The sequence below is a fragment of the Anticarsia gemmatalis genome, chromosome 4 (assembly GCF_050436995.1).
Source record: "Anticarsia gemmatalis isolate Benzon Research Colony breed Stoneville strain chromosome 4, ilAntGemm2 primary, whole genome shotgun sequence".
Lineage (NCBI taxonomy): Eukaryota > Metazoa > Arthropoda > Insecta > Lepidoptera > Erebidae > Anticarsia > Anticarsia gemmatalis.
In genome coordinates, this window is record NC_134748.1 from 2,600,556 (window position 1) to 2,621,120 (window position 20,565).

The 20,565-nt window shown below is 34.0% G+C and overlaps 3 protein-coding genes across 9 annotated transcripts; 2 read left to right on the forward strand and 1 right to left on the reverse strand.

The window, feature by feature from the left end:
• The first annotated feature begins 6,327 nt into the window (after positions 1 to 6,327).
• veli (L27 and PDZ_signaling domain-containing protein veli) lies at positions 6,328 to 8,016 on the forward strand. The gene has a single exon (XM_076113098.1). It carries the CDS (start codon positions 6,444 to 6,446, stop codon positions 7,038 to 7,040), a length of 597 nt encoding a protein of 198 aa, XP_075969213.1. The 5' UTR covers positions 6,328 to 6,443; the 3' UTR covers positions 7,041 to 8,016.
• On the reverse strand, positions 8,013 to 12,236 carry LOC142972206 (RING-type E3 ubiquitin-protein ligase PPIL2). Its single transcript, XM_076113095.1, has 9 exons — positions 12,051 to 12,236; positions 11,748 to 11,967; positions 11,355 to 11,664; positions 10,931 to 11,055; positions 10,342 to 10,486; positions 9,854 to 10,002; positions 9,444 to 9,595; positions 8,877 to 9,066; positions 8,013 to 8,472 (listed from the first exon to the last, which is right to left on the reverse strand). Exons 1-9 carry the CDS (start codon positions 12,080 to 12,082, stop codon positions 8,242 to 8,244), a joined length of 1,554 nt encoding a protein of 517 aa, XP_075969210.1. The 5' UTR covers positions 12,083 to 12,236; the 3' UTR covers positions 8,013 to 8,241.
• Positions 12,237 to 12,558: 322 nt separating this feature from the next.
• On the forward strand, positions 12,559 to 20,564 carry Ubc2 (ubiquitin conjugating enzyme 2). Of its 7 annotated transcripts, none has more exons than XM_076113101.1 (6): positions 12,559 to 12,719; positions 12,801 to 12,919; positions 12,998 to 13,192; positions 13,743 to 14,081; positions 17,204 to 17,351; positions 18,154 to 20,564. In XM_076113101.1, exons 4-6 carry the CDS (start codon positions 13,746 to 13,748, stop codon positions 18,249 to 18,251), a joined length of 582 nt encoding a protein of 193 aa, XP_075969216.1. In that variant the 5' UTR covers positions 12,559 to 12,719; positions 12,801 to 12,919; positions 12,998 to 13,192; positions 13,743 to 13,745; the 3' UTR covers positions 18,252 to 20,564. The 7 variants fall into 7 exon arrangements, with proteins under 7 accessions (XP_075969216.1, XP_075969221.1, XP_075969215.1 ...); XM_076113106.1 differs by having other exon boundaries at positions 13,771 to 14,081; XM_076113100.1 differs by lacking the exon at positions 12,998 to 13,192.
• The last annotated feature ends 1 nt before the right edge of the window (position 20,565 follows it).

The following is a 20,565-nucleotide window of genomic DNA, read 5'->3' on the forward strand; positions in this document are numbered from 1 at the left end:
TACGGATGACGCTATTTTCCGAGATCATGACAAATTATTTATGATGATCTGTATTAAGTGACCATGAGCGGTTTACTCATAATACAATTAATATTTACTGCAATAAACTAAGTTTGGAGTCTTGTCTCCACATTACTCCGAAACAACTGAAAAGGATAAATTAAATGTATCGACAGTTTAAAAATTTAATCAGCAAACAAAATATTTCCGGATTCTTCTAGTATAACGAAGACTTGGGAAGAAAATAAGTTAGTGAATACAACATAAGTACTTAAAAAAATAATGTAGTAGATACCTGAACCCAATCGAAAGATACGCTTTTCCATCGGAATGCATCTGAAAGAATCGCACAATTTTCGATAACTTATCAAAGCAACGATAAGACGGGATAATGAGTAAACAATCAACTTTTACAAAATCGTGGCATTCGATTTGGAGCAAAGCATAAAAACCTACAATATTATATTTCGATAGCCAATTTACTCATATAGCTCATCAAATTATCGCAAAGAATAAACAGATGCCATCAAAAACATTCTGTAAAAACCTCAAGTCTCGCCGTAAAAAGTTGTGAGATCTATATAATACCAAGTCGATTAATCTATTTAGTCTCTACTTAAAGGACCTTCTGTCTTAAGTTATTACGTATGTTATTATCATGCCAATTTAAAAAAAAATACCTTTAAAACAAATAGACCGACCTGGCCATCGCATGCTTTGATTATTAGTATGTATCACACTACACAGCACGACAAGAAGCTAATGCTCCTGAAATGTTAATGGCGAATTTGTGTTTTCTTGCGATGACCAAGTCGATCTAATTGTTTTAAAGGTATTTTTTTTTAAATTGGCATGATAATAACATACGTAATAACTTAAGACAGAAGGTCCTTTAAGTAGAGACTAAATAGATTAATCGACTTGGTATTATATAGATCTCACAACTTTTTACGGCGAGACTTGAGGTTTTTACAGAATGTTTTTGATGGCATCTCACTTCTTTTTGTAGAGCGAACATAAGTCCAATTCGTATGGAAAGACGTTATTTTTTCATAATTCAACATATTTTCCTATGGGAATGTTGTTCAGTTTCATGGGCTAAACACCCTTACCCACCCTATACCCCCTCCCGTTATGCCTCATATAGTAGGTACCTATTTACACCTATTTATTTTATTTTCTACAGTAATAATAATTTATTAACTGCAAATGTAACCTTGTAATCTTATACATTTATATGGGATTACAAAGTTATTGTTGCAGTTCGTGTATTTAGAAAACTGGACCGAAATTAGAAAATATTGAATTTTTCCCATGATTAAGACACTAAACCCTATTTGTATTCTAAATTTTAAACTTCTAAGTCTGCTAGAAGTACCTTAGACTTTTGATGATCGGTGAGTCAGTGAGTCAGTGAGTCAGTGAATCAGTGAGTGACAAAATTCAAAATTTTAACAAGTTGTCATTCTTAAACTATTAACTGGTTCAAATTGACTGAAATTTTAAATATACCGTGTTTATACAATGACTGATTAGTTGCTGAAAATCCAGGCTTCTTGTTTTATCCACAACGAAATTATAGGGGTGTCAAAAATAGCCCGAATTGCTTCGAGAAAAGGATGTTACGGCCGTGCCGCTTTTTTTTGCTCGACTTGCGGGGGCACTTCCGTGCCCCCAGATTTCACACTCAATAAAAATACAATTTAAACGCGTCACTCGCGTACAAAACTAAACCAACTAAATCACACAAACATCAACAAGTCATTCACAGAAAACGAGTCGATTATTTTCGTCTCCCTCTCGATTTCAACTCGAGAATCCGATTTATCGATGTGTCAGTCCATATGGACATAGCAAACTGACATGTAACAGATTTCTCGCATTCCCTCCGAATAGTTCTCGACTGTCTAATTAATCCTAGTTATATTTTTAGAATAGCGTAGGTTAGAGTTACTTCATCATAGCCTGTTAAGATATGGAGCGGCCACTTAAGGCTGATTGGTTTTTAATGGGGAATAGTATGTATGTTATGATAAAGTTGATATAGTGATGTTATATCTCATCTTAATCGCTTGGTTAGAGGGGTAGGTCTGATGAATTAAGAGTGACTGCACGATGTTATCAATGGAGAAGGTAGTTGTTTACAATCAGTATTCGTTTTTATGGAGGCGTTTAAGCAGAAAGTACGATCTCTACAATATTTAATTTCATCAATTTACTAACATAATAATAAACACCGTGTAAGCTCTGATAAGGGTTTTGTTACTCTTAATCAATTTTGAGACTGTTTATCATTTTGAAAATGATATAGACCAAATACTGTAAAACTAAACAAAACTTTTTTTTAACTAGTCTGTTTCTGTGTCCCACATTTTAGCACCCTTGGATTTCCAGTCCCCTTGATCGCTTGCTGCGTCCTAACAAAGCTTACGTGCTAATCTAGATAAAGTGTTTCTTGCTACTATATTCCTGTCGTCCTAAAGGTCGTCTTAAAACAATTGAACATTTACAAAGCCCTGATAAATCGAACAACACTCTTTCTACCGTTATCTGGCATGTCAACGCACGAGAGTATCTCCGTGTGACTGCCAATATAAAAATGCATAGTACTGCAAATGTACAGTATCATGTGGCGCGATTCACTTGATATCACGACCTACAAGTGTTATTCTCACATTTAGAACAACGACTCTATTGAGACCACAGCTAAGAAGATCTTTTTTTTATTTCGTAAGAATATGGTATCTGGCGATTGATATTCTCCTTGCATGCCAGTAGTCCCATGTCATGAGATATTAAGACCACATCTCCACTTTTTGAAGCTGGGATATTTTTTATATTACTCTCTTACTACGTGTGTTGTTGGTTCTTAATTTTATTTTATAACATCTAAAGTAGCTTACGAAAGGAGCAACAAGACCCGAAATAACTTAATCTAGATCATACAAGAATTCGATTTGCGCAAAGGTGTACTGGGAAACCCATTTTCTTTTTTATTTCAAGGACCAAAACCCCTGCTAAGTTCTATCAGCCTTTCGCGGTATATGTATTTTCAGTATTCTATCACATTTTCGTCATTATCGACCAGTCAGCATCGGCCTAGTTTTATATACAAGCAACATGTATAAGTAGTGCAGTTATTTCGCTAATGTACATAGTAAATGACTCTGATGACACCCCATCGCTATAGTGATTAATGACCACCGGCGATGGTCCCCGCCTTGCAATCTTATAAAAGCCATTATGATAGGAATCGGGCTGAAAGCTAGTTTGTGTTATGGATATAAAGTGAGTTTACAAGATTTTTCACTCGACATCGCTTGTAGAAGTAGTGTCTTAGAAATACACTGTAAACAATCAAATGCATGCCTATTATGTTTCTCAGTGACACGACTGTAAAAGTCAGTAGTTGGCGTCTGATCAGACAATAGGAAAAACGTGTTGAAGCCGTCCAAATCCTGGATAAACGTCCAAAATTTTGTAGTGTAATATTTTAGTTATCCATCGATTAAATATAGTGACCAAGGGCGTTCACCTACTATAGGAACTTATAATCGCGATCAACTAAACGACATCGTGGTATAGTATAACAGCGTTATTTTATCGAAGATCAAGGTGAATCTGCTTAGCGTTAGTCACAAAGGTTTCAGTAATATCGCTAAACCTGTTTAGGTTCACCTTTAAGCAGCAAAATATTCGGTATTCTGCTCACATGCCCATCCCAAACGCGATTCGCGTTTCGATAATAAAATTCTACGTATAAAATCTACATAATTAACGGCGTGTTATTAAAAAGTAAGAGCCATTTATTAAAACATAATATAGAATCAGGATACATATAAATATTTTATTATTTACATATAAACTATCGTGTTTTACGACATTCTTTTGAACTAGTTTCGTTCTTCAATGTCTTCGTAATATGATAACATTAATTGATGACCACGAATTTAATTAGAGCATAGAAATTATTGCATTATGCATAGATAAGGCGATATAATACTTTTTTAATGGACCAGGTGGAGGTTTTTTAACAAAGTTATACTGATAAGAACTTAATGGACTTTCATATTAATTGAATACATTGCGCGATGTCTCAGTCGTCGAAAAAATGGAAAGGGCATAATAACTTTACGTACAAAGACGACGCGACCGTTGACCTATCGCTTTTCCATAAAGAATCTTATGAAACACCAGAATTGATATTAAAATCAAATGAATACCATACAAACAATGAAAGTAAATCGGGGTGTTAAAATTAATATCTAACATTGAATATTTAAGTTTAATTCAGCCACTGTATGTAGTATAGCCAGCAGCAAATAACACAAAGAATATAATATGTACAACTTGTAACAAGTTTGTTAGCTTCTTCTTACTTTTATGTCTGTATCAATTCAATGTATTAAGTTATAATAATTAAAATAACAAGGGAGAACAAAGTACAAAATGGTGACTAACTCAGTTATGAGGAATTGATAAATACTTATACTTATACCGATTACTCACCTGCTTGGTATTGGGCTTTATGAGGAAAAAAAACATAAAAGTAGGTAACATCTCAGGAATGGTTACCTGGTTTATGGGATCAAAATCAAGATAGCTTATTAAGTACTTAATACAATCAGGTGGTAGATATATACTTGAAATTTTAAACGACCCATTTATTATGATTGAATGCATTCAAAATTCATTTTTTCATTCCATTTTTCAGACAAAAATCTAGAGGCTCTTCAGAATTCACTATTAATAAAGCATACTGACTAATTTTAGCCCAAACAGGATAACTGGGCATAAAAATGTAGATTAAAATATAAAAAAAAAACAACAATAACAAAAGCCCTAAAAAAGTTTAAAACAATAATTGATGTGCATACATAAATGACCACTTGTTTTATTTATGAACAAGCCAATTCAAACCTTCTTTTGTCACTTTGCTAGAACTAATTGATTTGACCCAGTTGCTGCAGCTATAAATAAAATTATGAACACTGTGAGGTAAACAAAGTTTCATAGTCTTAACATTCAAAACTATGATTTTAAAAATTATCCTCGGTAGAAAAGGAAAAAAATGACATTGAATAAGATATACTCTTATTCTTTAAACTTGGTAAATATTTTTAATATAAGCAGCTATATCCGTGGTGAAGGTATGCAAATATTAAATAAAAACATGATTATTATTTTTTATTAATTTGATTATTTAATTGATTTCACTGAGAAAATATGTAGAAATCTCAATTAAATGATAATAAATGCTACTTGCATCGGTCACTGACATGATTATGTGTCAAACTATGTTTATCTCTGTTGCTACACCTAGATAACAGCAAGTAAATAAAGTAGCTGTCTGGATTATTTCCAATTATTTCTCAACTAATCTATGTACTCGTTGCTCTAGGCAAACAAATCATAAATTCTTTCAACGTAAAAGATTCCATATTCTTTACGCGTAAATAAAACAAACAAAATATTTGAACTCAGGAAGTTCAAAATTAATGACACATTATCACCATATATGTACGAAAAATTCGCAACGGAGCCCGCCTGCATTCATAAGGATAAGGCTAGAAGGTTCGTCAAGGAACAAAATATGCAAATTAACAAGTTATTTTAGCAGAACACGTCATAATCTTATACACAGTAACCAAACAGGTTATGATAACACTAAACTCACCTAAATCATCCATCTTCTCTGTTAATTACAAGTTTCACTATTCACTTAAGGCTACACTTGTACTGTTACACTATTTACTTAATTAATTAGATGCAATATATGCTGCAAAATACTATAATAATACTGCAAATCAAAGTTGAAAATTACAACCCAATTATGGCAATTTAGATATTTAGCATTTTTTGGCAAAATGTTGGCGAGACTGAAAACTTGTCAAAACATTTTGAATCGATTTCTGAACGATCAAGGCTATTTATTTTATGTTTACATGAAAAAAATTGTCGTGTACCCAGTTCCGACTTTACTAATGATAACTATTAAATTTCAAGTGCTTATTTAGTTCTAATGCTTCGAATAATAATAACGTCTCAGCGTTATTAACATTTTAATTTCAAAACGATAGAAATGTTCTGCCAACAGCAGGTTTATCAAACTGTCAAATGAAATTCCGTTCTGAATGCTTGCTCAAGAAAATTGTAAACTTAATTTTTTATTGTGTTATTTATAAAAATTTAAAAGTAATCTGGGCTTTCTACTTTTGTTTATTAAAGAAGCTGTTTTGTGGACTGTGCAGCCTATAAACGCGTCTTGTTTTTATTTATTCGTATTCGTTTCATAATACACAACCCCGGATTCTAAATCGAATCGTGGTATTTGAACGTCAAATTACTTACTGTATCGATTCACCTCAGTTGCTTTCGTGTTTATAATACGCCCAAATCACTGTAATTTAGGGTATTATAGAAAGCTAAATAATTCAAACAAAATGAGTAGTTCGGGTGAACAACTAACTTTAGCCAGGGATATAAAACGAGCTATCGAACTGCTCGAAAAACTACAGCAAAGTGGCGAAGTTCCTGCTACGAAACTTGCAGCGCTACAGAAAGTACTCCAAAGTGACTTTTTAAATGCTGTACGTGAAGTGTACGAACATGTATACGAAACAGTCGACATCCAAGGCTCAGCAGATATACGAGCTTCGGCTACTGCTAAAGCCACAGTGGCTGCGTTCGCTGCGGCTGAAGGCCACGCACATCCGAGGGTTGTCGAACTCCCCAAGACGGAAGAAGGTCTAGGCTTCAACGTCATGGGCGGTAAGGAGCAAAACTCGCCCATTTACATATCAAGAATCATTCCTGGCGGAGTTGCCGATCGTCATGGAGGACTTAAACGTGGTGACCAGCTGTTATCTGTCAACGGAGTATCGGTGGAAGGTGAGAATCACGAGAAGGCCGTAGAATTGTTGAAGCAAGCAGTTGGTTCCGTCAAACTGGTTGTTAGATACACTCCAAAGGTGTTAGAGGAAATGGAAATGAGATTTGACAAGCAGAGGACTGCTAGGCGGCGACAAAACTATAACTAAATAGATAACAATTCTATGCTATGTTGCATTGTCAAGTCGTGACTAACATTTGGTATGTTTCATCAAGAAGAAGATGGAAATATAAATATTATTATCAATGGTGCCAATAAGAATTACATGATGGCTAAGGTGGAACTGCCAATTTACGGGAAATTGCAACTTTCTTCAAATTCTGGCAAGCTACACAAATGCTGTTCACTTAAAAATGTTATGAAGGAAAAGAAATAATATAGATATTAAACTAATGTAATATTGGATATTATGATGCAGAAGTGGGTAATTTATGAAAAAGATTTTTGGTGCAGAGTATGCAGTCAGAAGATAAAATAAACAAGAATTCTATACCAATTTATTTTAAACTTTAGTCACCTATCCATGAAGATCTTGCAGCCATGATATTAAAAATAATGTGCTGTTTGGAATTACAACAGCATGATTTAATTAAGAAAGTAGACTAATGCTTTCTTCCAATAACTCCTGTGTTCACTTTCATACTTTTACAAAATAAAAAGCTTGGGTTTGTAAATAGCAACACCAAATGCATAAGAAGAGGCTTATTGGACCTTAGATTCAATTTATAGTATACTTTATCTTTTAAAATTATTATATTAACAATACACCTGCTAGAATCATGTTTAAAAATTAAATGCACTTATAACTATATTTAAAAAAAATGGATATTTCCAAAGTGTATCTAATATTATGGAGCTTAGAACAATAAAAAAGTGTTACCTAGTTATACTCATATGTCATAATTTTATTAAAGTAGAATTATTTACTTTTAATCATAGTCATGACACCTCATTGGTGAATTATTGTTTTATAGTTTAATTATTGTGTACTTAACACTTTTTTAGTTTATATTTAGATATTAATTCATGAATTTATTAACAAATTGTGTAGTTAATATTGATTGTTATGGATTTATTTAAGATATCAGTATTTTAGAAGGTAATAAATAAAATTGGAATGCTGGTTTGGGTTTTTTTATTTTAAACTTAAGTGTAAAGTTTGTACAAGCAATTACAATTATTGACCAATTTTTATATCTACATCTTCACAACAGTTTGGTGGCAGACTCAAATAACTGATGACATTTGTTAAAATGTTATTTGTAGAATCTATTTACCTACTTGAGGTTGGTAAGAACGGAAATCCAACAATCATAATTTCATTTTTATTCACAATAAACTATAAACTATTACCAGTTATCAAAACCTTTAAAACTATAACCTCCTTCCTTCTTAGGTTTTTTGGCGGGAACTTCTTGTGTTTTAGCCGGAGGTTTACTTGTTGATGTCTCTTGTAAATTGAGGTATTTCCCCACACCATCTCTGAACACTTTCAGTGGTTGTTTAGCTTTCTTCGGCCTCACGCTTGCTCCTTCTGATTCCGCTTTCCTTTTCAATTCTTCAGCTCTCTCTTTTATAAGCTGTAAAAAAGAAATTACTATGATTAAAGAAATTATACCTACTCTGTGACGTGTTTTATTAATATCGTAAACTTAGGTGATGAGGGATAATAATTTCAACCTTAATAGTAATTTTTTTATTGATTCGTAAATTGGTCTCCATATAAGATCTACAATTGCTAAGTAAACAAAAATGAAAAGGTGTATCATGTTTTACTGTTCCTGTGCTGTCGTGGTCACACTAATCTCAATAAAAAGACAGGTCAATTTAGAAAATTACTTTTTCTGTATGATAAACCACACCCACGCTCATCACTCTCATATCTTATAGGTATCACGCTACAACTACAGAAATATTTACAATAAATAGTAGTGAAAACTAAAGAACTCCAGAATCATGTAACGAAATAATAACTGAATATTACCTCCTCTTCAGCCTCAGCGAAAGGATCAACGAACACCTGAGCGACTTCAATAACAATGTCATGTATCGGCCGGTCCTTATTGTCCACTTCAATCTGTTCCATCGCCGTGAGCGTGTCCATACCGCCGACCAGCTTGCCGAATATCGTGTGCTTGCCGTCCAGTTGCTTACACGATCGGAATGTTATGAAACTGGAAAGTTATGTATAGTATCAAAACAATAGCCTAGACTATTTGGCTAGATAATATTTGACAATTTAATTCTAGTTTATTGCACAATATTTTGTATAGAGGGGCCAAGAGCGTAGATTGTACAAACATCTGAAAAGTGTCTTTGTCATCTTTGCCTTGTTCCTAAAATCCCCATAGGAAAGTGTCCTGACTTTCTAACACAAGCTATGATAACTAGATTTGGAGTCAAGGACTATGTAAGTGGCATGACTTTTCCAAAGCACGAAGGACTAATAATACCTGTTTCGGGTCTGGTTGTAAAAGTCCCCGGCACAAAAGGCGCAATTCTAGGTGCGGGAGTTATCTTAAAAAAAAATGTTTTTGTATGTAATACTTACAACTGTGATCCATTAGTATTAGGACCTGAGTTAGCCATGGATAGCACGCCTCGCCCTGTGTGGTGCAAGTTAGGCTTCACTTCATCTTCGAAAGGTTTTTTCCAAACAGACTCGCCGCCCAGACCCGTGCCAGTTGGATCACCACCTTGTATCTGAAAATAATGACACAAACATTCGTATATCTTGACTTTTTTAATGTAAATGTAGATAAAATTGTCTAATTTATATTTTTAATAATTATTGTACATATAAATTTTGATAAAAAATAGTCAAATCTGTATGTAAAATAAATAATTATAATCGTTTTATAACTTACTGGGAGAGAAGTCAAAATGTCGGGTGAAGTAAATGTAAAATATTCATCATTGAACAATTTATATTTATATCATTTATATTTGTCGTTCTCTTACCATAAAATTCCGAATAGATCTATGAAACTTGGTGCCATTGTAGTATCCATCGTTACAATGTCTTATGAAGTTATCGCACGCTTTTGGAGTCACGTCGCAGTACAGCTCGAAGTTCAGAGGTCCCAGGTTTGTCACTAATCTCACATATCCTGTCGATAAGTGAAAATATATTAGAGGATGCATTACAAAAAGTGTTACATGAACACAAATGGTTTTAAAAGGTAATATTGTACTGGATCCTGATTCTAGGGATATGGTGGTGGACAAGTTTGTGACATCATTAGGATGCGATCGAGTAAAGTCCCGCTCGGCAAAGCGAAGTGTAGCCGACCGCAATTAACCAATGATTTCATTGATATGGAGTGGAGATTACAAGGACTGTTATTTGATTGATTTGCAGTCCTCTTCAATCCGCTTAAGTGGAATTGCACCTATATGCTTGTGACCTAGCTGGTATCTTCATAAATATGTTATGTTAGAGGACAAACCTTTCTTCTTAACCCTGTCATATTTGACCTCATCCTCACAGATGATGGCAGCTTCGTGCACAGTCTCTGGCATCATGGCAGTGGATGTGAAGCTGGCTGCCACCATCCCAGTAGAGTAGTGAGCTGCATTGAACTTGTCTGCTACCTGAAAACATAGCACAATACCTTTCAATTATAGCTAATTAGTACCATTACTGGTTATCCTGAACTAACATAGTTAAATTCATGTTTAGTAGCCACTAAAAATATTTTGCAGCACATCTGATATCACTGATATCACATCATCACAGATGGATCATTAAATTTAGTGTGAATTCAGTGGACATGGATTAAAAAGGGTAATTTAAAATAATAGCAACTGGAACTGCACTTTTACATGCCCTCCGAAACATAGAGTTTTGTATAGAAACTTAAACTTACTCTCTACTAACTTAAGTCTTAGTTCAAACACCAATAAAGATTGCTTGATCCATTGATTGTTTACTAAGATACAGTGCAAGTGAGTGGGTTTAGGTCCTGAATCTACCACACTGGCAAATGCAAGTTGGACTAAATAATATTATTGATAAGAACTATGAGTAATGTATACCTCTTTCTTGACTTCCTTTTTCTCAGGAGCCTTATATTCCTTTTCAAGTTCCTGAAGGATATCTTTAGTTTCAGCTGACACATGTTTTAGCCTTGCATGAGGATCTTTCCTGAGTGCTATCTCCTCTGAAATCAATAACATTAATGGTTAGGATATCATATTTAAGCATACCATCACAGTTATTATCTTCCACACCATGCAAATTTAAATGAAATGCTAAAAGTTGGCTGCAACACTGCCCCTATAGATGTGTAGATCAGATTGGAAGGAAAAAGAGAGGTTTGGTTAAAAAATCAGAAATTCTAATTCATTAATACATATCCTCCTGCAGCATAGATATAAAAGAAGATAATGTTAAAATACTTGTCTAACAGACTTTCTAATTAGAATAAATAAATTATAATAATATGATTGTAAAAGTTACCTTCAGTTTCTACCCTCAAATTGTTCTTCACATGGTGAAAAGTTGATATATTAAACTTGCCCAAGTTTTGAGGGTCTTGTATAGTAATAATATCAGTTCTGGCAAATGGAGTGTCATTGATAAGATCCTTCCAGTTCTTTCCCTTGATGTTGAGCTGTTCAACTGCTTCGTACGAGAACACATTGCCACTTGTCTTTATAGCTACGATGTGCGAGTTCTTTGTAAATGGCTTGAATAAAACTGGGCAGTGGTAATCCTCTTCAGCATTTTTGAAGAATTTTAACTTCGTTAATGATTTTAAGTCTTGTTTCTGAAAATGGTAAATCAAATGTTTTGGACAGGTTTCAAAGACATTTCTGAAATCAACAATAAAATTAATTCTTTGATACTTACTTTCCCAGTCACAGGGTTGATTTTAAACTTCTTCAAAAACTCAATAATAGCCTGTAGTTCGAAAATATTGCCGTCAGAATCACAGTAAGGGTCTTCAAAGGGTTGAAGGCATAAACAACAATGATCGTATGGTAAGCGCTTGAAACTGGTGTCTTCCTCTGTCGTGGTGCCAGATCTTTTACCGCCATATAAAGTTGTCCACTCCGTGTACGTTAAGTACCTGATGAGATGAGAGAAGTACCAATAAGAGATACGAACAAAATCAAGAAACGTGAACCCATAGTCTTGAAACTAGAAACTAACATTTTGTCCTTTTGGTGCTGTCTTTTACCCATTTTTGTGGTTAATTGAGTGCCACTAGTAATAAATACTAATATTTATACACTAATTTTATTGTAGACTTAATGAAAATACGTAAATAACGCCAAATAAACACAAGACTCAGAAAGTCACTTCACGGGTTTATGTCAAATGATGCCAAAAAGAGATAGCTATCTGAATAATTATTTGAAAAAGAGAGATACGTGATTTTCACGCTATGTATTGTGTCAACTTTTGGAACGAAACGCTGAAATGTGACATTTAATAGCAAAACTTACCATAAAATAAATTTTATTGCGCATGGTAGAATTTTAGAAAAAAACAGTGATATTCCGAAATGCAAACGTTATTCTTTCATTATTAATTATTATCATCCAATAAAAGTTAGTAAGAGAAAAAATATGAAACAAAATATTTTTATAATTAAACAATATTTTAGTGACAGCTCATGGTAAATTTTGTATTGATCTGTTCACTATGGTATGTAATTTAATTGAAAGGTGGTAACACTAGTGCAAAAAAAATAAAAAGATGAAAAATGTCGGAAAGTGGTTGTGCTTCGTGTAATTTTTCTTGATTCATTGTTTTACTTATCTAAATATTGCTTATTTTTTTAAGCAAACTAGTTTAATTAGTTTTTATTGTCCATCTGTAAGTATATAAGCATAGAAAATACCATATTTAATTGTATTTATTTTATACTTGAGCTTGTGTGCATTCCGTGAATTTCAGTGGTCGGTTGTTTGTGTTGGTGAGGGTGACGGACAAATGGGTGAAATGTGGTAGAAGTGGATTCAAGTTCTGAAAACCTTGCCGGAATACAGCAAACTCAAGTTCTTACATAGAATAAGGTATAATCATTAAAGTAGCTCTAATTACAGAGCGGTCAATGTGCGGAAAGTAACAGGCTGCCTATTTACGCTTTGCAGTGCGGAGCATCTAACACGGAGTTTCCATTGATAGCATTGCACAAAATTTGTACATGTTGTGGATGAATTTCTTAGTATTCTATCAGTCGCGTATCGGGAGATATCTTTTCCATTGAATTGGGTCACTGGTGAACCGAAAAATTGTAAATTATCGGATAACGCCAGCCCACAAGATGGCCGACTGTTATTCGTAAGGTACAAATAAATCTTTTACCATTACATTCTTTCACTGTTGAGTTGATTTGTATCGTTTTGTAAATGTGAGTGGCGTATTATATTATCTGTTTATTTCAATTATAAAATTTGGTTTCTCTAGTATTCAGTTCAGTCAAGTCTTTGTTCTTGTGATTATGTTCATGCTTGAAATAAAAAAAGTATGTTCATCTTTTGTGTTTTTGATTATAATGGTTTAACTCTAGTTACTAGTAATAGTGAATACCATAGCTATAGGTCATCCAACAGTGTGATCATTCATACACATTACACTCATAATGTCATTGCACTTTCAATGTTTTTTTGTACATAACAATGTTGTGTCATCAAACCTGTTTATTTTGGGAAGCAAAATTCCAAGAATATATATACCTTTAAGAAAAATGCTAAAATCATTGGTCATTACGCGAGCATGCAAATCTTAATAATCATTAATTTAACAAATTCATGTCCATCTCACACCACATGAGCTAACTAGCTTATTAACCTATCGCTATCTGGTTAAGCGGAATAAGACGTTTGGTGCTTTTAGATAATGTCCGGTGCATCTGGTTCATCAGGGAGTGGCACGGGACGCGGCAGAGGTGGAGCAGGCTCTAGTGGAGCTATAGCAGAGAACAAGCCGGAAGTGAAGGAGACTAAACCAAATCCCAAGATGTCCAAGGCACTGGGTACTTCAGCAAAGAGGATTCAGAAGGAGCTTGCAGAAATTACATTAGATCCCCCGCCAAACTGTAGTGCAGGACCTAAGGGGGATAACTTGTATGAGTGGGTGTCCACCATCCTAGGACCACCTGGATCTGTATACGAGGGTGGCGTGTTCTTCCTTGACATACACTTCTCACCAGAATATCCATTTAAACCTCCTAAGGTAAATTATTTTATTATGACTTCTATTATGAACCATTAGATATTAACCTAAACAGGTGATAATTATGCAGTTTGTCATCTACCACCTTGCAGCATTCTAGAAAATATATGTTGTTAAACTGTGTACCTATGGCAAACAATTCTTTTATAGTATTTTATAGTCTGCAAACTATTGCAAATATTTACTTAGCTATTTTTAGTTCACACATGTAATATGTAACAATCTATATTAAACACAGAATTGAGGCTAAATTTGTTATGTTACTTTCAAGCAGGTGATTAATAAGTAATCAATTTATCAGTGCATTAATATTGGACAAGTGACAAGTTTTATGACACATGTTTTTGTTTGTTTACAAGTAGTAGCGGTGATGCGTTTCTTGTTTTCAATGACTAGGCAACCATCACTTTGTGGAAATATGTACAAATTTTATTTCTGTCCATTCATAATGACCTGTTTTCATGAGAAATATAGATACTAACATCATGTAGTATTAACCTCAATCTATTTTCAACATAGAGTGGTTTTTATATATATTGTGATGTCCATCAATACTCAGTTTTTACGTGTCTATTTAGACATCTGTATTCCTTCACAGGGATATATTCTATTATTTTCATACAAATTTAATCTAAATCGGTCCAATATTTTGACCATTAAAGTGTAACCAGACAGACTGTTTATTCTGCTAGTTATTTCCACATAATATGGGGCAAGTCATTAAGCTTTGTTACCTGCCAAATAAATCCCAAGTCATTAATCTTTCAAGTTAATGAAACCTTGCACTATACAATGGTCGCGTATATTTTCGCAAGCCGTGATACCCTCTACGTATGTGTTTCGCCTAATAGGTAGACGTTTTTGCATCTCCAGCCGTTTTTCTCAGAAAGGTCCGTGTAGTTTTGTTGTTCTTTTTTTGTTAACGGTTTATCGAACTTTAAGCGATTTCTGAGTAGGTTTATCGATTGTTTGGAATGAGTTCGCTAGGATTTATTTTGGGTTCTAAAGCTTGTTCATTACAAAAGTGAATCGGCTTATTCGGAAGATGGTATCTGTGTTTTGAACCTACGATTAGTAATGATTAAGGAAGTAATGCAGGTAGGGAAATGAGGATTTAATGTCCTTTAGCGATGTTTTATTCGTGAAAAATAGTTACCTTTTGACGAAATTTACACGACATTTCCAGTTTAATCAGTTACTCATAATCCAATAAATGCCGATGTTAGTTTAAATTAAGCGCTGACTTTGCATTTATTTCGTTTTCATTGTTATTTATGTTTATTTTCGCCGACCTTGCCGATCAATCAGTTTTGCGCAACCGTCATGGGCCTCACAACTTGTTAGTCGATTATTGTACAAATTATTTCTGCAATATACAATTTATACGTAAAACAATAACATGCTTCGTTTGTAACAGTTACTGACATATAGGACGAGGGCAATCTGCTAAAAATACTGAACAGGTCCACACATCAATCACTGTCGCTCGTCTTCTCCCGTCAAATCATTATGAAGGAAACCGTTCATAATTTTATTTGCAATTTATTTGTAGAGGCAACAGAAAGCTCTAAAGTATACGTCGCCAATAATATTAAACCTATTGGCCACTGATCTCCCAAAAGTATCTCGAATCTTCTCCTCTAATCTTAGCTCAAAATCATAGTAAACTTTTGTCCAACGTTGGGCTTAATATTGCAGCGACGTCGAAGATTTATAAAATTGGCCTTAAGTCCATAATAATGCAAACTTTTCCAATTTAATTCTCGACATAAGCTTACCTTTTTTTATTGGTCCCTAGTTTTTGCGCGCTGTCGGAACAAAGACTGTTTCTGAGAAATCGGTTTTGGGTTACAAGACCCCTTGCGTCTGTGTGTTTTGTGTTACGAGTCAGCTTAATTCATGTACTGTTCAATGATTCATTTTAACGTTATGCTTTTGAATTTCTTTAACATTGCAGTTATGTTCGCTTCTCAAATCCCTTAGACCCTGTTTCACCATATTTGAATAAATTTTAGATAGTTTATCATATGGTATTTTGTCAGTAAATACATTTTGCTGTCTCTTTATCTAGCAGATAATTTATCCTGAACTTAATAAACTTTGAAAGTGGTTTTTAAACTTGTGTTCATATTATCTGAAATTACGGAAAAAGCTACATTATCCTTGATTATCATAAAATTCTACGTATCTCAGATTTGTCTAAGGGTACAGGAAATCTTTAAACACAGACGATGTCGCATGCAGATGCAAGCGACATAACTATTTGCGTAGGGTTATCAAAAGAACCATTTATTTGTCAGCACATTCTTTCAAACAATCCATTGTATGAGACAGTAGTGCAGTACTCGGCTATTTATCCTTTGTCAAGGTATACGCGTTCAAATTATCTGTAAAAGTAAAGTAGGTACGTAATCGTAAACCCTAAGAGCAACATCTCATCCCACTTGAAAGGCGTGACGTCACGGAAACTACCTGAGTGTCCTTTTCCTCGACGTAGTTTCCTTTGTCCGAGCTCTTGCTCGAGGGTTAAGTAAATGTATAGATTTTCTTGTTTTGTATTTTAAACGTAGGTCGTAGATTTACTCCGAAAGCTTAAACAAGTTTTCTATTGATGATGAAATAATTGATCGCGGTTATCCATATATTTTCGTTTTAATAAGTGATATAAATCAATAAATAGATTGTTAACCCATTTTAATTTTGTCTTATACTTATGGCAGAAGTATTTTACTTAGGATTATTTTGAATTGTTTTTGATATTCGTTCCACGTTCGGCAGCAACATCGGAGTTTTCTACATTATTACCGACTATAATCACAATAAAACATGGAAGTATGTTAGGATTATACCAAGTGGTGTTTGTCTCTGCCCCCTTTTGCGTGGTGTTCTAAACCCTGTGGGAACAAGGCGTGATTTTATGTATGTATTTATTTATGAAAAAATATGTAAACTATTTCGATTATCATCATTAAGATTTAGCGATAAAACCATGTGTCAATAGTGGCACTGTTTTATCAATTCCCAACGAATCTATGATTGATTTTATGATAAAATAATATCTATCCATCAAATGTATTAAGATAAGAAGAATATTTCTAACAAGTTGTTTTATTGTGTTCCAGGTGACATTCCGGACTAGGATATATCATTGTAACATCAACAGCCAGGGTGTGATATGTCTAGATATACTGAAAGACAACTGGTCGCCAGCACTGACAATATCAAAAGTTTTACTATCAATATGCTCACTGCTCACTGACTGTAATCCAGGTAAGAATATCTCAGCATTGACCCATCACTATCCCACTGTTGGGCTATGATCTCCTATGGGGATAATAAAGAAGTTATACCTTGTGTGCTTCACTCGTTCAAACAAAGTTTGTACATTCTTTCAAGAACTGGACTAGACATTAACGTGAAAGAATAATAAACTCTTAATATGAATACAAAATTATGTCAGTAAGATTTTAGTTAAATACACATGTTCATGACTAAAATGTTTATGAAATAGGTTGTAAGTGATTCAAGTTCAAGTCTTAAACAATATTTGTATAATTCTTATGTTACTATGTCTGGTTATATAGAAAGCTTACAGCTAACTAGCAAGGTACTATCTAATCAAACTGAGAAAATAATTATTGATAAGAACTTTCTAACAGCAGATACTAAAGCTTGATACTCAGAGAGGTCAAAGCCCTCTCGCCCTTTCGTCCTCACGCTTGTTTTGTTCATGCCTCCATCCTATGGGTGCGTTTATTTATATCGATACTAGTTTATGGCGCCCACAAACACTTGTACGACACACACTTTCCTCCTTGTTAGGTTATGGCTTTTTAGAATTACATAGTATTTTTAGAGTACCTGTGGAAAGAAGTAGATGATATCCAAACCTTTTATATATTGTCGTATCGATTTATTTCTTATTTTCTTTATGAGGATACTTATTTAGAAGAATTATAAAATAGATGTTGAGTTTTCTAAGATTCAAACCTGATTTCAGATAGTATTATATTTGTCTTATGCCATCGCTAATATTTTCATCTTTAATAATATGTATTGTCTTGTTTTCCAGCGGATCCACTGGTGGGAAGCATCGCAACACAGTATCTGCAGAACAGAGAGGAGCACGATCGCATCGCACGCCTCTGGACCAAGCGTTACGCGACATGATTTGATTGCCGCCGCCCGCCCGCCAAGGAACAACCAGCAGTATCATACTCAATACCATTCTGTTCTAAATCCATCCTGTTCACGTAAATGTAAGCTTATAATTATTATCCGAACACCACCGCCCCGTGCGACACGTCTGCTAACTCCCCGCGAACTGTTAACAAACGTAGCGCACTCGGCGCACGATGTTACAGCTTATTAATTTTTAGTTGCAATTAATGTGATGTCAACATGCTTGAGACGGTCTGAATTGTATAATTTTAGAAAGACGAAAGATTTAGTTACGAATTGAACGATTTCTGTTAATGTTTCTAGCTCTGTGTTATATAAATACAGTGATAAGTTTACTAATGAAAGTGTATCGTAGGTTTAACCAGTGATTTGAGTCAATTTTGCCGCTATATCGCGATGATCTCATACACTTCAACTGTTACTACTTATGTGTAAGAATATCTGGAATATTGCGATACCTATTATGATATGAATTTGGTAATAAATCGCATTATTGTCTAGTAAAAATGTTTTTGATTTCAGGGTATTATTACATGCATGTTTTATTGGTTGATTATTAATATTTATAAAGACAATATTTCGTAAACGTTTTATCTGCTGTCAGTGACTCCGCTCAGTCATAAAAGATCCTTTTCATTCGAAAAAAAAAAACATTTATTGTGATATATGAAACTAACTAGTAGCTCTTGTTGTAAGTGGAGTTGAAAATTAAGGTAACTCATAACGTTAGAACAAAAGTATAGCATAAAATAGATTAGACGAATCATAAGCCGAGAATCCTGCACAGAAATCAAATGGTTTTGTTTCTAACACGACGTTCATACTCATTCTACCTCCACCAGTATGTCTTCAAGTGAATAACTGAATGGTTGTAAACTCGTTCTGTGTATACATTTAGTGAATCGACGTTCGTAATGTTAGTACGTATAACTCTTGGAGCGATTCGACAGAACTGGCAGCATTGACAAGTACAAACTAAAGTTTCCTGAACAAACAACTCCAACGCTTTGTAATTATAATTAAGAGTATCTCATTTCGACGACGCAATAAGTTGCTTAACTTCTAGTGAGATGTCACTTGTTGGCAGAGGAATCAATGAAATATAGTTTTGTGAATGTATAAATATGTTGGCGAAGTGTCGGATGGTCCAAATTGTAGTGAACGTGGTCAGCCGGTACTTGAAGTACTACGTATTATATTTATTGTAACATTAATCGAATCTAGTTTGGATTATTTTCTTTATTATTAGCGAAGGCCGAATTAGATCACTAAAAGCCTTATTTGACTGAAAACGGGGAAAAGATGCATTAGATAGGTTTTTCAACTTGGTCCATTTTGTTAAGGATTAGATAGTCAAATTATTTGAAATTTATAGAACTTCGCGACTAACGATCCAGGGGATATTGTTTATTTGTTTTATATTGTGCAATTATATGGTTTTATGATGAAATCCTAAGTTATATTTATAACCTTGATTGCGTAGAGTAATAGGTCTGGTATAATTAATATCCTATTTATTTTTATAATAATGAACTCGTGAAGTTATATATGCATTGCATATTGTTCTGTTTCGTTAAGTTTCATGAATACGTTGAAATGAAGTGGTTCGACAATATTTATGGGACGCCGTCAGGGAAGCAGTGACTGTTATAGATTTGATGTATGTTTACTCATCACACAACACATATCAAAGTTGCATCGGAACGAACATATGATTTTCTAATAATTTGTTGTAATAATTTGACTGCTATATAACCTTTGTGAAGTGCCAAAACTCGGGCACATTGGCCTCCGCTCCAGTCTGACATCTCCAACTTTTCTAAAATATTCCGTTTAGTATGTAAACAGTTATAGATGTAAGTTATTTTATTGTCTAGATAATGTATAATGTATGTCTTAACCCTAGTACTATAGAACTTAGCGTTGTAATGATTTTAGCTAAAGTGTATGTCGCGCGTATATGAATGTTTGGTGATACCGTCGTGGATATAATTTTTATAAAATTGTGTGATTTCGTTGTGTCGGAACTGGTGCTGTGAGATTCAGATGCTTGCGACATACAACAGAGAGATGAATACTGATACTGTATTCGGGACTGGATATATTTTGTCATTGTGATTTTTTAATTATTTTATACTGTGACTGGAAATGTGTTGCTTGCAAGACAACAGCTGTATTTAACGCGACTGAAGTTCCTCGAAACTCAACGTTCATGCTCTGATACCTAATAACCATCCTTTGTTACAATTTATATCATGGTATAAAATAGGAAAATAAAAATGTGTGTAACTAGGACACGGAC